Source organism: Schistocerca nitens, chromosome 4 (genome assembly GCF_023898315.1).
Source record: "Schistocerca nitens isolate TAMUIC-IGC-003100 chromosome 4, iqSchNite1.1, whole genome shotgun sequence".
Classification (NCBI taxonomy): Eukaryota; Metazoa; Arthropoda; class Insecta; order Orthoptera; family Acrididae; genus Schistocerca; species Schistocerca nitens.
Genome location: NC_064617.1, coordinates 687,195,050 through 687,211,242, shown reverse-complemented (window position 1 = coordinate 687,211,242; position 16,193 = coordinate 687,195,050). Strand labels below are relative to the sequence as shown.

At 41.2% G+C, this 16,193-nt stretch overlaps 1 protein-coding gene across 1 annotated transcript in view; it reads right to left on the bottom strand.

Annotated features, from left to right (window-relative positions):
- Positions 1-16,193, bottom strand: part of LOC126252989 (uncharacterized) — a 999,773-nt gene that overhangs the window by 94,519 nt on the left and 889,061 nt on the right. The window contains exon 9 of the mRNA XM_049954016.1: positions 12,263-12,437. Coding sequence (XP_049809973.1) covers positions 12,263-12,437 — 175 coding nt within the window. The remainder of the gene's footprint in view (positions 1-12,262; positions 12,438-16,193) is intronic.

The window sequence follows — 16,193 nt, the reverse complement described above, 5'->3', positions numbered from 1 at the left end:
AAAGGAAACTATACATCCCATCATCTTTAACATTAGTATAGAACACAGTCTTCTCTTTCACGCTGTCCAAAGATGGTCCACTCTGCACTGGTCAGATACATTCAAGACTCGCGTAGAATGTCAATATCCTCACAATTTGGTGCACAGTTCCATCTCGAATCACGCATGTGTGAACCAAAGTTGTTGTCAACGGCTGATGGTGTGTACTGTGCCAAGCTGACTGTTGTGTGCAGAATGTAGCTAGGTGGAGTGGGTGTGACTGGAGGTGGCACACCATGTGCTGCTGCTGACTATTGAGAGTGTATATTGTGTAAGTGTTCATGCACCAAGGTGAGCACTGCCTCTGTCTCCCTGTTGCAACGCTTGAAGTCTGTATTTTCGATGCACAGGGCCTGTGATTGTGTTTTGCAGTTGACATATCATTGGTGTGTAGCAAGAATGTCATCTAACAACTGGACACATTTGTGGAGAGCATTGGAAGACGAGTCACTAGTGTAAGGCAGTCAGGTGGATGGAGGCCAATAGGTATAGTCTGAGCAAAAAGTCCCTTGATGCAATTCCTAATAGCATGGTGCATCAGTGCTGGAGGCCTCCTAGTATAGTTGTTGCGGAGGCAATGTGGATTCACACTATGTGTAGATAAGGTAGGTGACTTTACTTGTTGGACCAGGCCAAAGCACATATTTCCGTTCAATGACGTCATTTGGGACCTCTCAAGGAGCATGACATTTGCAAGGGGCATGTCCAAATTGACTGTGGAGTCATCCAATCAATGGCCGTGTGCCAGCTGCGATGGTAAGTGTCATTGCTCCACATTCCAGCTATCTGTTGCCAGGGAGGTGTGACATCACTCTCACTTTGTGTCAAACTGACCAGCTAAAAACATTGTCATGTGGGGTGGCATCCTGTCTGTCTAATAGATGCTGCTGGCCTATCACCAAGGACATGTGTCTGCTAGCACGAGTTGCTTTTCTAGAGGTTCAGACTTGGGTGATCATTGCCAATTGGAATGTGGTTTGGCAGCTTGATTCCTAGGCACAAGAGTGCAATGGATAGTTCTGCAGAGGCAATACCAAAGCTGTGAGGGTGTGTTGCTGTGGAGATACTGCTTGAGATAATCTCCCGTAGCTGCTGTTCTGGGATTTAAATAAGTCTCTGCAAAATAACAGCTTTTACTGTGCTGCACTTGTTTGTGTGCAAGTTTTTTGTTCTGCGCATAAATGTGGTTCATATGCTTTATTTGATGAAAGTAAAGACAAGAGCATGAGTGAAATAAATCCAATAAGCTCTTAGCTCGAATTAAAATTCATTCATTCAATCACGTTCCATAAACTCATCACGAAGGACAACATTTGGGGAACAAGTCAAGTTATAGATTAATGGACTGCTTCTGTGAAGTTACTATCAACACATTATAACTAGTGGTAATCTACTCAGATAATTATGGTGATTTCTTCTAATTCAACTGATTTATGTGCATAACAGAGATGTTGAGTCACAGATAGGGACAAAAAAATAAAGCTTTTGGCCAGTAAGGAAGGACACACACACACACACACACACACACACACACACACACACACACACACACACACACACACACACACACACACACACACACAAACCGCAGGTTACACAGAGGGCATGGGAGAGGTGGAGTGGAGGTGGGGGGGGGGGGGGGGGTAGTGGAAAAGGAGAGAAGTAAAACGACTGGATGCAATGGTGGAATGAGGGCTGTGTAGTGCTGGATGGGTGAGGACAGTGACTAATGAAGGTTGAATCTAGGAGGGTTATGGAAACATAGGATATACTGCAGGGAAAGTTCCCAGCTACACAATTCAGAAAAGCTGGTGATGATGGGAAGGATACATATGGCACAGACTGTGAAGCAGTCATTGAAATGAAGCACGCCATGTTTGGCAGTGTGCTCAGCAACAGCTTGGTCCACTTGTTTCTTGGCCACAGTTCGTCAGAGGCCATTCATATGGACAGGCAGCTTGTTGGTTATCATTACCACACAGAATGCAGCACAGTGGTTGCAGATTAGCTTGTAGATTACATGACTGGTTTCACAGGGAGCCCTGCCTTTGATGTAATAGGTGATGTTTGTGACCGGACTGGAGTACGTGGTGGTGGGAGGATGTATAGGACAGGTCTTGCATCTTAGTCTGTTATAGGTGTATGAGCCATGAGGTAAGGGATTGGGAGTGTGGGTTGTATAGGGATGGACGAGTATATTTTGTAGGTTCAGTGGACAGTGGAATACCACTGTGGGAGGAGTGGGGAAGGATAGTGAGCAGGACATTTCTCATTTCAGGACACAGTGAGCGGTAGTTGAAACCATAGCAGAGAATGTAATTCAGTTGCTCCAGTCCCGGGTGGTACTGAGTTGACCTTTTCTTGCTCTGCTTAATTACACGTCGACCCTTGGCTCCCATGACTCTAAAGGCTATGAGGTTGTCTGCTGTAAGACTGCATTTAATCTGAAGAGTGTCCACCAAGGTACAGGTCACCTTCTAAGATGACCTGCGACTTTGGGATGGATTGTTTTTACTTCCTCTATCTTCCTTCTTTCAAGAAAGACACTGTAGTCCCTACTCCAGACAGAGTGACCCCTCAGAGCAGTTGACACACTTCACAGGATATGAACAACCAACTCCTTCATGGTTGGTGTTGCTACATTTGCCACAAGCGGCATTTCCCTTACCATCCAAAAGTAGTGTGCCCAAAGCACTCGCACTTAAAATGGTGCACAGGGTTTTGGAAATAAGTCTGCATGCTGAGACAAAAGAAACCTGCCTTGATATTCTCTGGAAGTTTTCTGTTGTTGAATGTAAGTATAAATGAGTCCAATTTCACTAAGTCACCATCCATCCTTTTCATTATATTCTGTACATCAACAATACCTTCCTGGCCCCACTTTCAATTCTTCTCTGAGAATGCCAACGACATCCCTGGAAGTCTTAACACACTTGCTGTAGTTCAAGGTGTTGTGCAGTTCTGTCTCTACTTCATACTCCTCAAGAAATCTAGTTTTTTGGAGGTCAACTGCTTGCTGGGAATTACAAGTTCCCACTAGCAATGTTCCATTTTGCAAGCACTTGACCGACTTTAAAGAGCCACAAATCCCCTCTATGCCCTTTCGGAAGTGTGAAATCTTGTCAAAACTACCCTCTTTCTGCTTGATTATAAAAAACACATTCTGGCGAGCAGCTTGTGTCTGTTACTATAAATACCATCTTCAGCAAGTCCAGAATCAGGAGGATTGGTTACACAAGCCCCCTTGTTTGGGTGTTGGTACCTACCAGCAGCCCACCCTTTCCACTGGGAGGAGGGAGAAGAAGAGAGAACTTTGAGGCATGCATCCTGTTTCCACAAACAACTAAGAAAATTAAAGTCCACCTAGACAGAGCACTGCATGCCTATGTAAGACTTATACAACTGAGATGTGGCAGGTTCCATAGAGGTTGCCCGCTAATGACTGTTCCATCTCAACAGCCATGTTTCTCATCAGTTTGCAGCACACTGTAAAATTGGTGGGTTTATTGAAGAGGTTTTTACAAACCTCATGATCCAGGCAGTCAAGCAAAGGTCCCCTTTCCCTGTGACACATGCTCCACCATTGTGCCACATAGTGGTCTCTGAAACATGCCTAGAATCTACAATGATGGGACTAGTGGTGCTTACCAGTCCCCAGTTCGGGAACCCCAGGATCGCCAAGCCCATACTCGGCATATGAATGCTGAGACCCTGAGGGCATTGTGAAGAAGAGATCATTTAGTATCAATATTAGGTTTATCCATAATTTGCATCTTTGAATCCAAATAGTCTAATCAACTGTAGGAAGAGTGGCAAATGAGGTAGTTTTTTACTTTGTTATTGAATATCTAGGGATTTTCTATTCCCTGCCTTATGCTTACCAGCTAACTGTTACATACTTCTGTGCTAGAGTAAATAAAACTATCCTCAATCTTACATAGGTATGCATGGTATATGTGCAAATTTTGTTTAATTCTAGTATTCATGCTAACTTCTCTCTTGTCATTGACTAAAAATACCACTGAGTAGAAGGTGCATTGGGGTGCAAGTGTACAAATGCTTTGGTACCTGCAAACAGTTCTGTAAAAACACAATACTCTTACTGTTCACATCTGTAGAATTAATATGTTTTTGAACTTTGCTGCATTGCCCCACAAGATTATACTATATGGCAGTAATGAGTAGAGGTATGAAGTATGCCAGCCCTTCTGCAGATCAACAGACAGAGAGAATATTTAAGTGCACTGCAAGAGAACTGAGCTTTTTGGTTAACTTATCCACATTCTGGTGGCACCTCAGTTAATCATCCACCAGTGTGTTCATTCATCTCTACTTCTGGTACCTGCAGGTCATTCTAATATGTTAGGGATTGCACAGCACGAGTCTTTGTAAGATTAAGTCTGAAACTGTTTGCGGTGAACCAGTTGTAAGCTTGTTCTATTATTCTCCTGGTTGTGTCTGGTATGAATGTATTTGGACCTTTTATCAGTTGTCTCATGTCATTAAGAAAGGTACTCCAGTATGTGATCTATGTGTAATAGCTCCTCTATATAAAATTCAGTTGTTTCAATGGCTTTTTTTATTTGCTATTTTACAGGTGATGTATGTGCCCTGAATATACAAAATTACTAAATTCTTATCCACACCATGTCCCATGTACTTTATTACTCAGAGTATCGTTTACAGGCTTTTTACGACAATAGTGTAAATAGTTCATGTAGAAAAAAAAACTTGATGAAATATTCTAAATTTACTATTCACAAAAACCATTTTATCTTCAAAATTTTACCTTGCTGATAATTATCAATTTTAGGGTTGATATGCCTTAAGAGTAAGTCCCCATTCTCCTCTTTCAAACAAATGTTTTGCTTTTTCTGAAAACTTAATGTTTAAAAAGTTATACTTTCAGAATTCTCATATTCTGGAATGTTAATCTTGATCTTTTCACAATCTCATTGTTACAGTTTTGCAGACCCAGTTTTTCTGTTTCCAAGAATGAGTAACTTTTCTAGAAGAACATTTTAGTTTTTGAAATATTTAAGTTAGAAAATTCATTTTTCCAGAAAATTCTTGGCAGGTTTTGGAATTCCCAATGCACACTAACATTTCCACCCAATAAAACAGTATATATCTTTCTGTGACTTTTTGATTATACATTTTGTAGTCAATCAAGACAATTATATTGCTTATGGCATTCTTTCACTTTTCATGTTTTATGTTAATACCTAAAATGTAATAGCTTTGTTTCTTAACTTTTTTTTTAAATTTCTGTACTAGATGCATCTTTATGTATGTGCCATACACAAAGCCAGAGTCAGTCATTGCCCATCACTCAATATGTGAATGAACATCTATGTTAGTCATGATGCATAGTTACCATACTGGTCTTTGCCACTTTTAAAATTGTTTGAATCCATAGTCTGTGTTGTGAAACTTATATTAATATATTACAAGCAAGTTTATGACTTTAACCAAGTTAAGGAACAATAAATAGGGAGAGAATAGAACGGTTAATTTGACAGTGTTGTGTACAACTAATTAACAGCTATTTACAATACCAAATGATCATAGGAATAAGACTTATGAAGGTGAACATTCTAGATATTTAAGAGACACAAAAACATGTCATTAACATTCCAAGACCAAGCACCAAACAGTGTGGCATACCATATTTAAAGCTTCTCGGCTCTGAATTAAATCATATTCCTGTCGTATCATTTGCTAATGTGACATTCTGTATCCTAATGTTAAGATATGACTCCATCCATGGAAGGGAAAAACCTGTTATGCTATACAAGTTTAATTCCACTAACAGAATTTTATGATCTAAACAATCATAAGCCTTGCAAAAACACAAGAAATGTCAACAGTGTGTTAGCTTGTTTGCTTTTACGAGAACTGACTTTGTCAGATCACATATTCACTTTCTCAGTAACGATGCCTTTTTAGATACCAAACTGGGTTTTTGTTGAATTATTTTTCTCAGAAAGGTTGTGAAATATTCCTTTTTAAATTAAATTCTCCAATTTTTTTGAGGAAAAAAAAAAAAAAGGAATGAAGGAGAGAGATGGGTCTATAAGAGGTTACTTGATTGTCTCCAGTTTTACAAATGGGTATTACTGCTACAGCTTTCCTGAGAACAATGATGATTGTCATAAATGCAGCAATTTACAGAGCAATTCAGAGTCACTCAGGTAACACTGGAACAAATTTATGATGCAAAACATTGTGTGTTATATGTAATATAAAGTAAGTGAATTGTGTACGAGAGTGTGCTGAAAAGTAATGCCTCTTAATTTTTCTGTGAAAACTCTTAAAACTTTTTTATTAAAAAAAATGTTATTAACATTCTACATCTTCATTCTTCATGCATACATATTTATTTCTCAACATTGTCACCCTGGCAATGAATACATTTCTCCCAATGAGAGTACAGTTTGTTGATTCCATCACTGCACAATGTTTGACTTTGTTGATGGAGCCACAACCTCACCTCTGATTGCAACACTTCATCACTGTCAATTTGAAGTCCTTGAAGGTGTTCTTTGAGTTTTGGAAACAGATGAAAAATCGAATGCGGCCAAGTCGGGACTGCATGAAAGATGATCAGTGACAGCTAATGTAACGTGTTGGATTGTTGCAGATGTCACAGTCCTTGTGTGTGGTCTGGCAGTGTCATACCGAAGAGGAGGATGCTCCATATGTGGACAAATCCTTCGAATTTGAAACTTGATTATAGCATGCTGTCTGCCACACACTGACATATTTACATTACACACACCACCATGTTACATGCTGCAATTTGGAGCCCTCTAGTGGCTGAGGGCTGTAAATATGTAGACATGAAGAATGAAGGAATAAAGATGTAGAATGTCAACAACATTTGTTTTACTTAAAAAGCTTTAAGAGTTCACATATGAAAATCTGAAGGCATTATTTTTCAGCACACATTCATAATTTGACTGAAACTTACAGCAAAATAATGTGACATACCGAAGAGTACCAACAAGTAGGTATTTGTGTGTTTGAAGTTACAAGAAATATTAATAATACTTGTGAACAATTTTAGAGGCTGTATGGACTTAATTTTAAAAGAAGGTAAAAACATGTACAGTACAACTACAACACAGAACATTTCCACTGATGAATCAGGTATGCCCTTGGGCTTCCCATTCTGAGATTGTCCTTTTGTTAGAATTTCTACCAGCCATGATCTGCACTATGCTTACGCCAACATCTGAAAATTTAGTGCCCTTCATCAATGTGGCAGTAGACATTGCCAGATTAGGCAATATACAGCAGAAACTGCTTTTATCAACGTAGAAGATGTGTAAGTGCCATGCCATAGAAAGAGGTTACTGAGGCGGCTGAAAAGTACTGCCAGCCGGTGTGGCCGTGCGGTTCTAGGCACTTCAGTCTGGAACCACGTGACCGATACGGTCGCACGTTTGAATCCTGCCTCGGGCATGGATGTGTGTGTTGACTTTAGGTTAGTTAGGTTTAAGTAGTTCTAAGTTCTAGAGGACTGATGACCACAGATGTTAAGTCTCATAGTGCTCAGAGCCATTTGAACCATTTTTTGAAACGTACTAAGGAACCCAAAATGCAATACCACAAGTGGACACACATGTGCACAACTGCACCATTTACATTTTTCATATGGAAGTGGCAGCATACATAATGGTCCCTTGCTGAGGGGCAGGAGTGAGTCAGTTTTGTTCAGTATCCATAGTGGGTGCTCATATTTGTGAGATAATTATGACAAGTAGGCTGCTCATATGGAATACAGTTATAATTAAATAATGATTTTATTCTGGATGTAAATGCACTGTCCAAACCCTTGTTTAAAGCCATATGTCAGGTGAGTTATTTGAGGTTACAGAATACAAGATGAGCAGCAGTATACATATGGTGCTGAAGTAAGCTGAAAACTGACATTTGAGAGCAACTTACAATAATAATGGAAATTCCTGGGTGGAGCAATACATAAAGCATGGGAAATGAAACCACTCACCTAAGCTTGGAGGACAAACACGTAACACAAAACATCATTCACACTAGCTTTTGAACACAAGATCTTTTTCTAGCAATAGTAAACACATTAACACATACAACCACACAGGCGTCCAAACACACACTCCCATGGCCACAAATTAATTTTGCCAGGGTCACAAGAGTGCATTTGGGTGTCTACGTGGTTCTGTGTGTAAATGAGGATATTATTTCTTGAAAGAGAGCGAGTACGTGAAGGCTAGGATGAATGCCATTTTCTGTTGTGTGTTTCTGTAATCCATGCACTGATCTGCTACAACTGAGTGGCTGTTTTTCCCAACTGATTTATCTGCCATCCAAAGACAATGCTCCCTGGTTATGGCTCAAATATAGAAATTCTCAACTTGACATCAGGTGCTATGGCCAGTCAGAGATAACACATTAGAAGATAAGCTGCTATGTTCACAAAATCAGAGGCTTTCTTAGTTATCAGCTGTATCTGAAACAGCAAACTGGATATGTCTGTTCAGTACCTCAAAACACTTCCTGTGGTACTCTAATGGAAACAGAAAACTAAAAGCTATGCTAGTTTGTACAAAAAGTCAGAGGATAAGTTGAGTTATACATTTTTCTGAAAAAGAAAAGGAAAAGGAAAAGCAAAAGACTACACCGAAGTGCCACAGGTAAGTCAAAACACAAGCTATGTTAGATGTTTCTGCCAGGTGTTCATATTTGGTCAAAGCCCTGTATATGGATTGTGTGTGGGTGCTCACCTGGACAAATTATTGAGAAACTCATCAGTAAGTACTAATCAATATGTGAAAAATTTAACTATGGAAAATATAATGACATAACAATATGAATGAGGACAGATTGCCACTCACCAAAGAGAGCAGACAGGTACATGTAGAAGTATACTGTCACATATTTGTTGGTGGCTACTGGACAACATCCTTCATCAGATGAAGGGAAAAAACGAACACAAACACTATTTTATCTTAACACTGTGGCCCCACTCAACTGAGCAGCAATCTCAGTTGGGCTATGTATAGAGGATACAGAAAAGGCATGGGGGTGGAGAGGTGGAAGAATGGCTGGGTAGAGGTGGAAGGAGATGCTGTAATGCTGCCAATGAGAGAGTGCACGTGACTTGGAAGGGACAAGGTAGTGGGCTGCTAGGTGTAGCATTGGGAGTGTTGTCCTGTGGTGTAGGGGAGTGGGAGAATGGAGAGGAGAGAAACAGAGAAAGGGAAATATTTATTGCATGTAGGTGAGCTGGGGGACATGTAAGGCTGGAGTACGAACAGGGAAGGGGATAGAGGCAGTTGGAAGACCTGCACAATTCAGAAAAGCTGGTGTCACTGGGAAGGATCTTAATGGCATAGGCTGTGAAGCCAAGTAAACAGTGTTGTACAGCATGCTTGGCAACTGAGTGGTCCAGCTATCCCAAGGCTACAGTTTTGGCAGTGGCAATTTATGCAGACAGGCAGCTTATTGGTGGACATGCCCATGTAGAAAGCCACAGAGTGGTTGTAGCTAATTTGGTAGACCATATGACTGCTTTCACAAGTTTCCATGCCTTTAATGGGGTGTTAGGAAATGCTCGCTACAGGACAGGAGTAGATGGTAATGAGGTCAGATCTTGCATCTATGACTTTGATAGGGATATGGTCTGTGGGGCAGATTCCTTTATGATACAGATCAAGAGTGAGGACACCCTATCCACATTCCTTCAAAACCTAAAGACCTTCCCCCATTCACTTCACCTGGTCCTTCACAGCCCAATGAGTTGTCACCTCACAGATGGCTGCATAAATACTTCTGTCCACTTCAAACATACGAAACACCAACATCTCTATTTCAACCTCTGCCACCAATTCTACGTCATGTTACAACCTTGCCACCTGTAGTTGTCACATCTACATTCAGAAACAGTCCCTCTTCAAGGAACTTGCTGAGAAGCAAGACTGAAATTATCCTCCCTACCACATCTTCTGCATCTTGTCTCCCTAGTCACCTACTTTCCTCCACATACCCACGGTACTAGCCGTAGAAGAGCATCCCACTCGTGACTCGGTACCACCCAGGACTTTTCCATTACCTTTTGTCATTCATTCATTGAAATAAGAAATATCCTCCCTCCTATCTGCTCAACCCCTTCTGCACTGCTATTCCACCACCCACTCACACCACACAATATTCTTGTTTGACCATATTCCAGCTCTGTTCCCAACCGTGCCCCATTGGTTATGTCCCAGTAAAAGACTAGATGCAAGACCTGTCTTTTACATCCTCTCACTACTCCAGTCCTGTCAGCCATTTCCTACCCCATCAAAGACAGAGCAACCACTGAAAGCAGCCATATAGTCTATGAATTTAGGTGCAACCACAGTGCAGCTTTCAAAAGAGCACATGACTGCTGACGAACTGTGTCTCGGTATAAATGGCCATGTTCTCTTGGTCATTCTCATGGACACCACCTTTTCTCCTCCTCCTCCAATCTCCCCCCCCCCAATCCCCCAACTGTGTGTGTGTGTGTGTGTGTGTGGGGGGGGGGGGGGGGGGTTCTAGTATTAAATGTGCCTATCTGTTGGTCAACACAACCTCCACTTGGTGAGTAACAATCTACTCTAATTCAAATTATCATAAAGAAATATTTAAGGTGAGATACGAGGGAGGACACAAAAATAACCGGAATTTCTTTCTAGAAAGCATATACTCTATTGTTTTCAAATACAACCTTCATCTCCTTCGAAGTACTCTCCATTAGCATTAATGCACTTGTCCACATGTTCATTCCAGTGTTCGAAGCACCTTTTAAATTCGTCCTCTTTGATACCTGCTACCACTTTCATGACATTGTGTTTCACATCTTCCACCTCCACAAAACGCTTCCCTCTCAAGTCTCTTTTTCATCCTCTGGAATAGGAAGAAGTCCAAGGGTGCTAAATCCGGCGAATAGGGCGCATGGGTCAAGGTGGTAGTCTTCGTTGAGGCCAAAAACTGGCAAATGCTGAGAGCCGTGTGCGCGGGAGGATTGTCGTGATGCAGGAACCACATGCCAGAATCCCACAAAGCTGGACGTTTTCGCGACAAACTTCTGCAAAGCCGTTTCATAACCTCCAAATATAATTGTTTGTTTACTGTCTGGTTTTCAAGGACAAATTCAGAGTGTACGATCCCTTTGATGGAAGAAAAAGAGAAACAGATCAACATTGTTTCCACATTCAATTTCACTTGTCGAGCTTTTCTTGCTCGATGTGAGCCAGGTGACTTCCATTGTGATGACTGTTGTTTACTTTCTGAATCGTACTCAAAGCACCACGACTCATGACCTGTAATGATTTTGTTGAAAAAATGTGGATCATCTTTGAACGCATCCTTCATTTCGAGACAGGCTTGAACGCGACGATCCCTTTGATCTCCGGTAAGAAGCTTCGGCACGAATTTTGCTGCCACTCTTCGCACCCCAAAATCGATGGTCAAGATGCACTTAATTGAGCTCCAGGACAACCTGGACAAGTTCTCGAGTTGGTCGATTGTCCTGTGTCGATCTTCACTGATGAGATCACAGATTATGTCGATGTTGTCTTCATTTCGAGCAGTTGAAGGTCGACCGGAATGGGGCTGATCTTCAACCACTATTTCTCCCCTTTTAAACTGAGAAAACCATTCGTACACTTGCGTTTTACTAAGAGCATGGTCTTTGTAGGCTGTCTGAATCATCGTAACAGTCTCTGCTGCGTTCTTGCTGAGCAAGAAACGAAACTTCACTGCCGCACGTTGTTCATAAGAACTAGCCATTTCCTCATGTCACGTCTGCACTGTACACACACTAAAAGAACTGCTAAAGAAACCACACTTCTCACTGCTGGGTGATGCAGCGTGGCAGAATGACTCAACAGAGCTCCTACAACAACCCTCTGGCGGCGCATCCTGCTACTACAAGTACACGATGTGAGCATTACGATTCCGGTTACTTTTGGGTCTCCCCTCATGTATTACTGATATTCTGCTAGATGACCAGACACTGAAAGATCAACAGAACATTCTAGAATATCAGTAATAGATGTTTAACTATACTATCAGTATGTGTTCAGTACACCCACTTTATGCAACAAAGGTAACCTAAAAAATTTATAATGCATGTTGAACATAAAATAATAAAGTTAAAAACAGTGCTTTCTGTATTTTAACCTTTCATCTACTGCTGCAGCTGCTTGGAACTTACCCAAGGGAATGTTCAAAACGATTGTGGCCTGCACCTGGGTACACTAGATATGCGAGGCCCAACTGCTTTATGTTACGAAGCCTCTGGAACTCAAGTGTGTCAACAAGTTTGACACACAGTGGATGCAGCCACATTGATCCATGGACACAATCATGGAAGACTTTCCCTGGAATACCTGCAAATGAACCACTATACTTCACCTGGAAATAACTTTTTCACTCACATCAAATAATATATGCAATTTTCACCTTTCAAACTTGACCAGCCTCACTTTATGGTATGACTGTTAAAATATTGATTAGCTAGACTAACACGTGTGAGATCATATTTTTTAATTTTGAGTGTAGCTGTTTTAATATAGCAATATAGTGACAGTGAAGTTAGTGATCATTATTATTTCATGATTTTCCCACAAGACTTCAATACCATATATACCAGGAACAGACAGCACATAGAATGCTGCTTTCTCGGAAACGGATAAAGATAAAGAAAATTCTGAAGTTCGCTCGAGATTGGTTTTAAGACCCAACCGATTTGCTCCATTTGCCTAAGCTGGAGAAAGTGTGTAATATTCAAACTCTGACACTGTACTGTAGGATAGTTACACTAAGATGATCCTTCTGTGGGATACACAAATGGTCACTAGCCCGAGGGCTATCCGAAGCACTTGAACCTACCTTTCTATCACCAACAGAACCCAATGTATAAGCCCAGTGAAAAACTCATCTTTATGTGCGGAGTTTTGGAACATATTAGGTAGCGCATGCTTGCGAATCGGTTTCAAGTTGTTGAGCCTGTGGTACAGTTCGCACTGACTAACTCACCAGCTACTGTCACTGATGGTGTGCTGGCTGCAAGGGACATGCCTTAGTACAGAATCTTTGTGAATCACCAGTAGTATGAGCACATTCTGAGAAAATCTCTCACATCACGAATATTCTCAGGAGTCAGAAAATCTGTGATTGCTCTTATTTTCTCTGTATCGGGAATGTCTCCATCACCATTCACTAGTGGCACCAAGTTTTTATTTCTTGAGTGTTGAAGAGGCACTTGTCTGTATTCAGACAGAGACCTGCAATCTGAACATACATCAACAAGGTCGTCAGGCAGCTTAGACATTCTTCAAGTATCTTCGAAAATATGACACTGTCACAAAACCAAGTTGTCCATTTAAGACATTGAAGCACGTTGGTGGAAGGTGGCTGGAGTGTTACACAGAGCAAACGGCCCAACTTGAAGTCATAGAGGCCATGAGGAATTATGAAATTAGTCTTTTATGGTCAGCCTTGTCAACCTTGATTTTCCAGTAGCCTGCCTGCACGTCCATGGTTAAGAAATACTGGGCTCCTTTTAATCAGTTGAGGGTCTAATGAATGCACAGCAATGGATAGACGTCTTTCTTCAAGAGCGTCTTTTGTCAATAGTTGCTGCAGAACCTGCCATGTGTTGCCCTCCTCCACAAAAAATGCCAGAGAGGACCAAGGACATTCTGAAGCTTCAATGACATCATCTTACAGCATCTTCTCTACTCCCTCCCAGATGGATTATCAGTTGTTCAGCCAGCAACACCTTACACAAGTTCTGGCTAATTAATGGATGATCCTTAGTTCTGGCCTACCTTTTCTCCACACCTCATTTGAAAGCATCCAAAAATTGACACAAGACAGCTAACACTCTATGTTGTTCCTCGGTCAAATCAGATCCTATTTGCTGTTTGATAGTAGCTTCCACACCTGTACTGCATATGGTGGTAGCCATGCATGACTCTGTTGTTGATGCTAAGCTGCCCTTCCTTGACTGGTTCAGCTGTACATATGCAAGTATCTTTAGGGATGAGTTGTTACTACTCATGACAACTAGTGATCAAAAGTTCTTGATCACCTGGAATGTTTAGGACTGTCACTGGCATGCAGATTTTTTTTTGAGCACCTGAGTAGCTGTTAGAATTGACAAAATCTTCATAGTTGAACTGAGCATATCAATTGAAGACTGAAACTCATGTTACTAATGACAGTAGTAAAACATCTTCAATGGCAAACAATTGCCCAGAGCAATATGTTACCTGTGCTTGTTGGAACAGCTTTGTCAATTTGGAGCTCTTATCTTTCACAGTCCGACTGCTTGTGATGGCTGCAAGAAGTCCCATTACGCTTAACATTATGGCTACAGTCTGTTAAAATGACAAATTCAATGGTCTGCATTCTGCCATTGATAATTATTCTTGCAATACATTTTTCTGTCAACTGAGCGGATTTTTGAAAACTTTCATTTAGATGATGATGATAAGAATCTGGCATGATGGAAAATGAAGCCCCTGAATTGACTAACCCCCAGACTGATTGGCTGTCGATGAGATTTCCTAATGGTAACTGTCATCCACGGGGTATTTGCATTAGAGCTGGCTTCACCTTTTTCAGTTTTCCTGAATCGGTTGCTAGATGAACAGCTGGTACATTTGTACAGTGATGGGTAACAGCCACAGCATCTTTGGGAGTGACCCTGTCCAGGGTATGGTAATTGGCTTCATCCCACAGGTTGACTACAATTGCCTGCAGTCGACTATCATAATTATGACTGTTGCACTAGCTGACATTTTGTGGCATTATAATTGTCAACACTCATTTTCTCTCTCTGCAGTAGGGTACAACCTGTCCAGGGTGCTCATGGGGAAAATGTTTTGGAATGTTGTTCTCCATGTTCACTATGTTTTTTGTGGGGTGTTGTACCTGGTGGAGGAGTCAGATAGATGCTGGGTTATCATTTGACCATTGTTACCTAAGTTTGAGTAGGCCAAGTGCGTACTTCATTGTGCATTTGACTAATGGTAGATACTGGTGTTGAAGATCAGTAAACCTTTTCTTTGACATTATTTATTACCTCCTGATGTATCGAGTTGACATTTCTGGCTGCTGTACACTGCTTTCTCTTCCCTTACTGCCTGGCATGAGAGAGAGAGAGAGACGAGCTCATGGTGGTCTCCCACAGCTGCTATATGCACCACATTTAGCAGTCAGTCATACTCTTTCATTCGATTTTTTTCTGTTGCATTTCCATGATTTGCTGGCACCACTTGGCGAATTCCTCTGTCGTACATCTATTTTATGGCTCCTTGCATCAAGTGCGATATTTTGTCAGCTTCTGTCATATTCAGATGCATGGTGTGATATAGAGCCAAAATCGTTCTTTATGTATATCTACGTTGCTTTCCCATGACACTGGCTCTGTTCTTCAATTGTTTTTCCAATAAGCAGACTTGCTGCTGATTGTCACCAAACATTTCCTTCAGTTCAGCCTGGAATTTGTCACTGCTACTGAGCTTCTCTGTATTGTTCTTGAAACACTGCTGGGCTGCGCTGTGCGAGTAAAAGTACACATTTGCCAAACATTGTTTCATCCCACTTACTGTATTTGGTGACTCAGTCAAGTCCTTTCCATCATTTCATGTGGTCCTGAGCAGCGTCTCCGGAAATTTCTGATGGATGCCTGATGTGCAATTGACTAACAGTTGGTTTTGCAAGCCGTATGTCTCCTGAATATACAGATCTTAGGACTGACGTATTGCCTGTATTCTAGTTCCTGTCCATGTAGGTGACAGCTTTTACACTGCCTAATTGGAGCCATGGGGTTGCAGGAGATTTGAAGTACCTGGCATATCCATCAAACAATGTCTTGTCAAAACCACCAACAAGCCCATAACTAAAGGCACAGTCATTAGTGAAATGCAACACTGAGATTCAAATGCACATTTATTACCACCACCAATGTACAGCCAGGACAGAACTAACCTTCTGGACAGAGAATGCCTGTGTTTGTGCAAACAGGACACACAAACATTACAAATATAAGATATTTCAAGAATCTTCCAGAAATGACAAATACTAATTAACTAATAATTACTGGTGGTCTGTCTGAACTGCTAACCCATGGCACA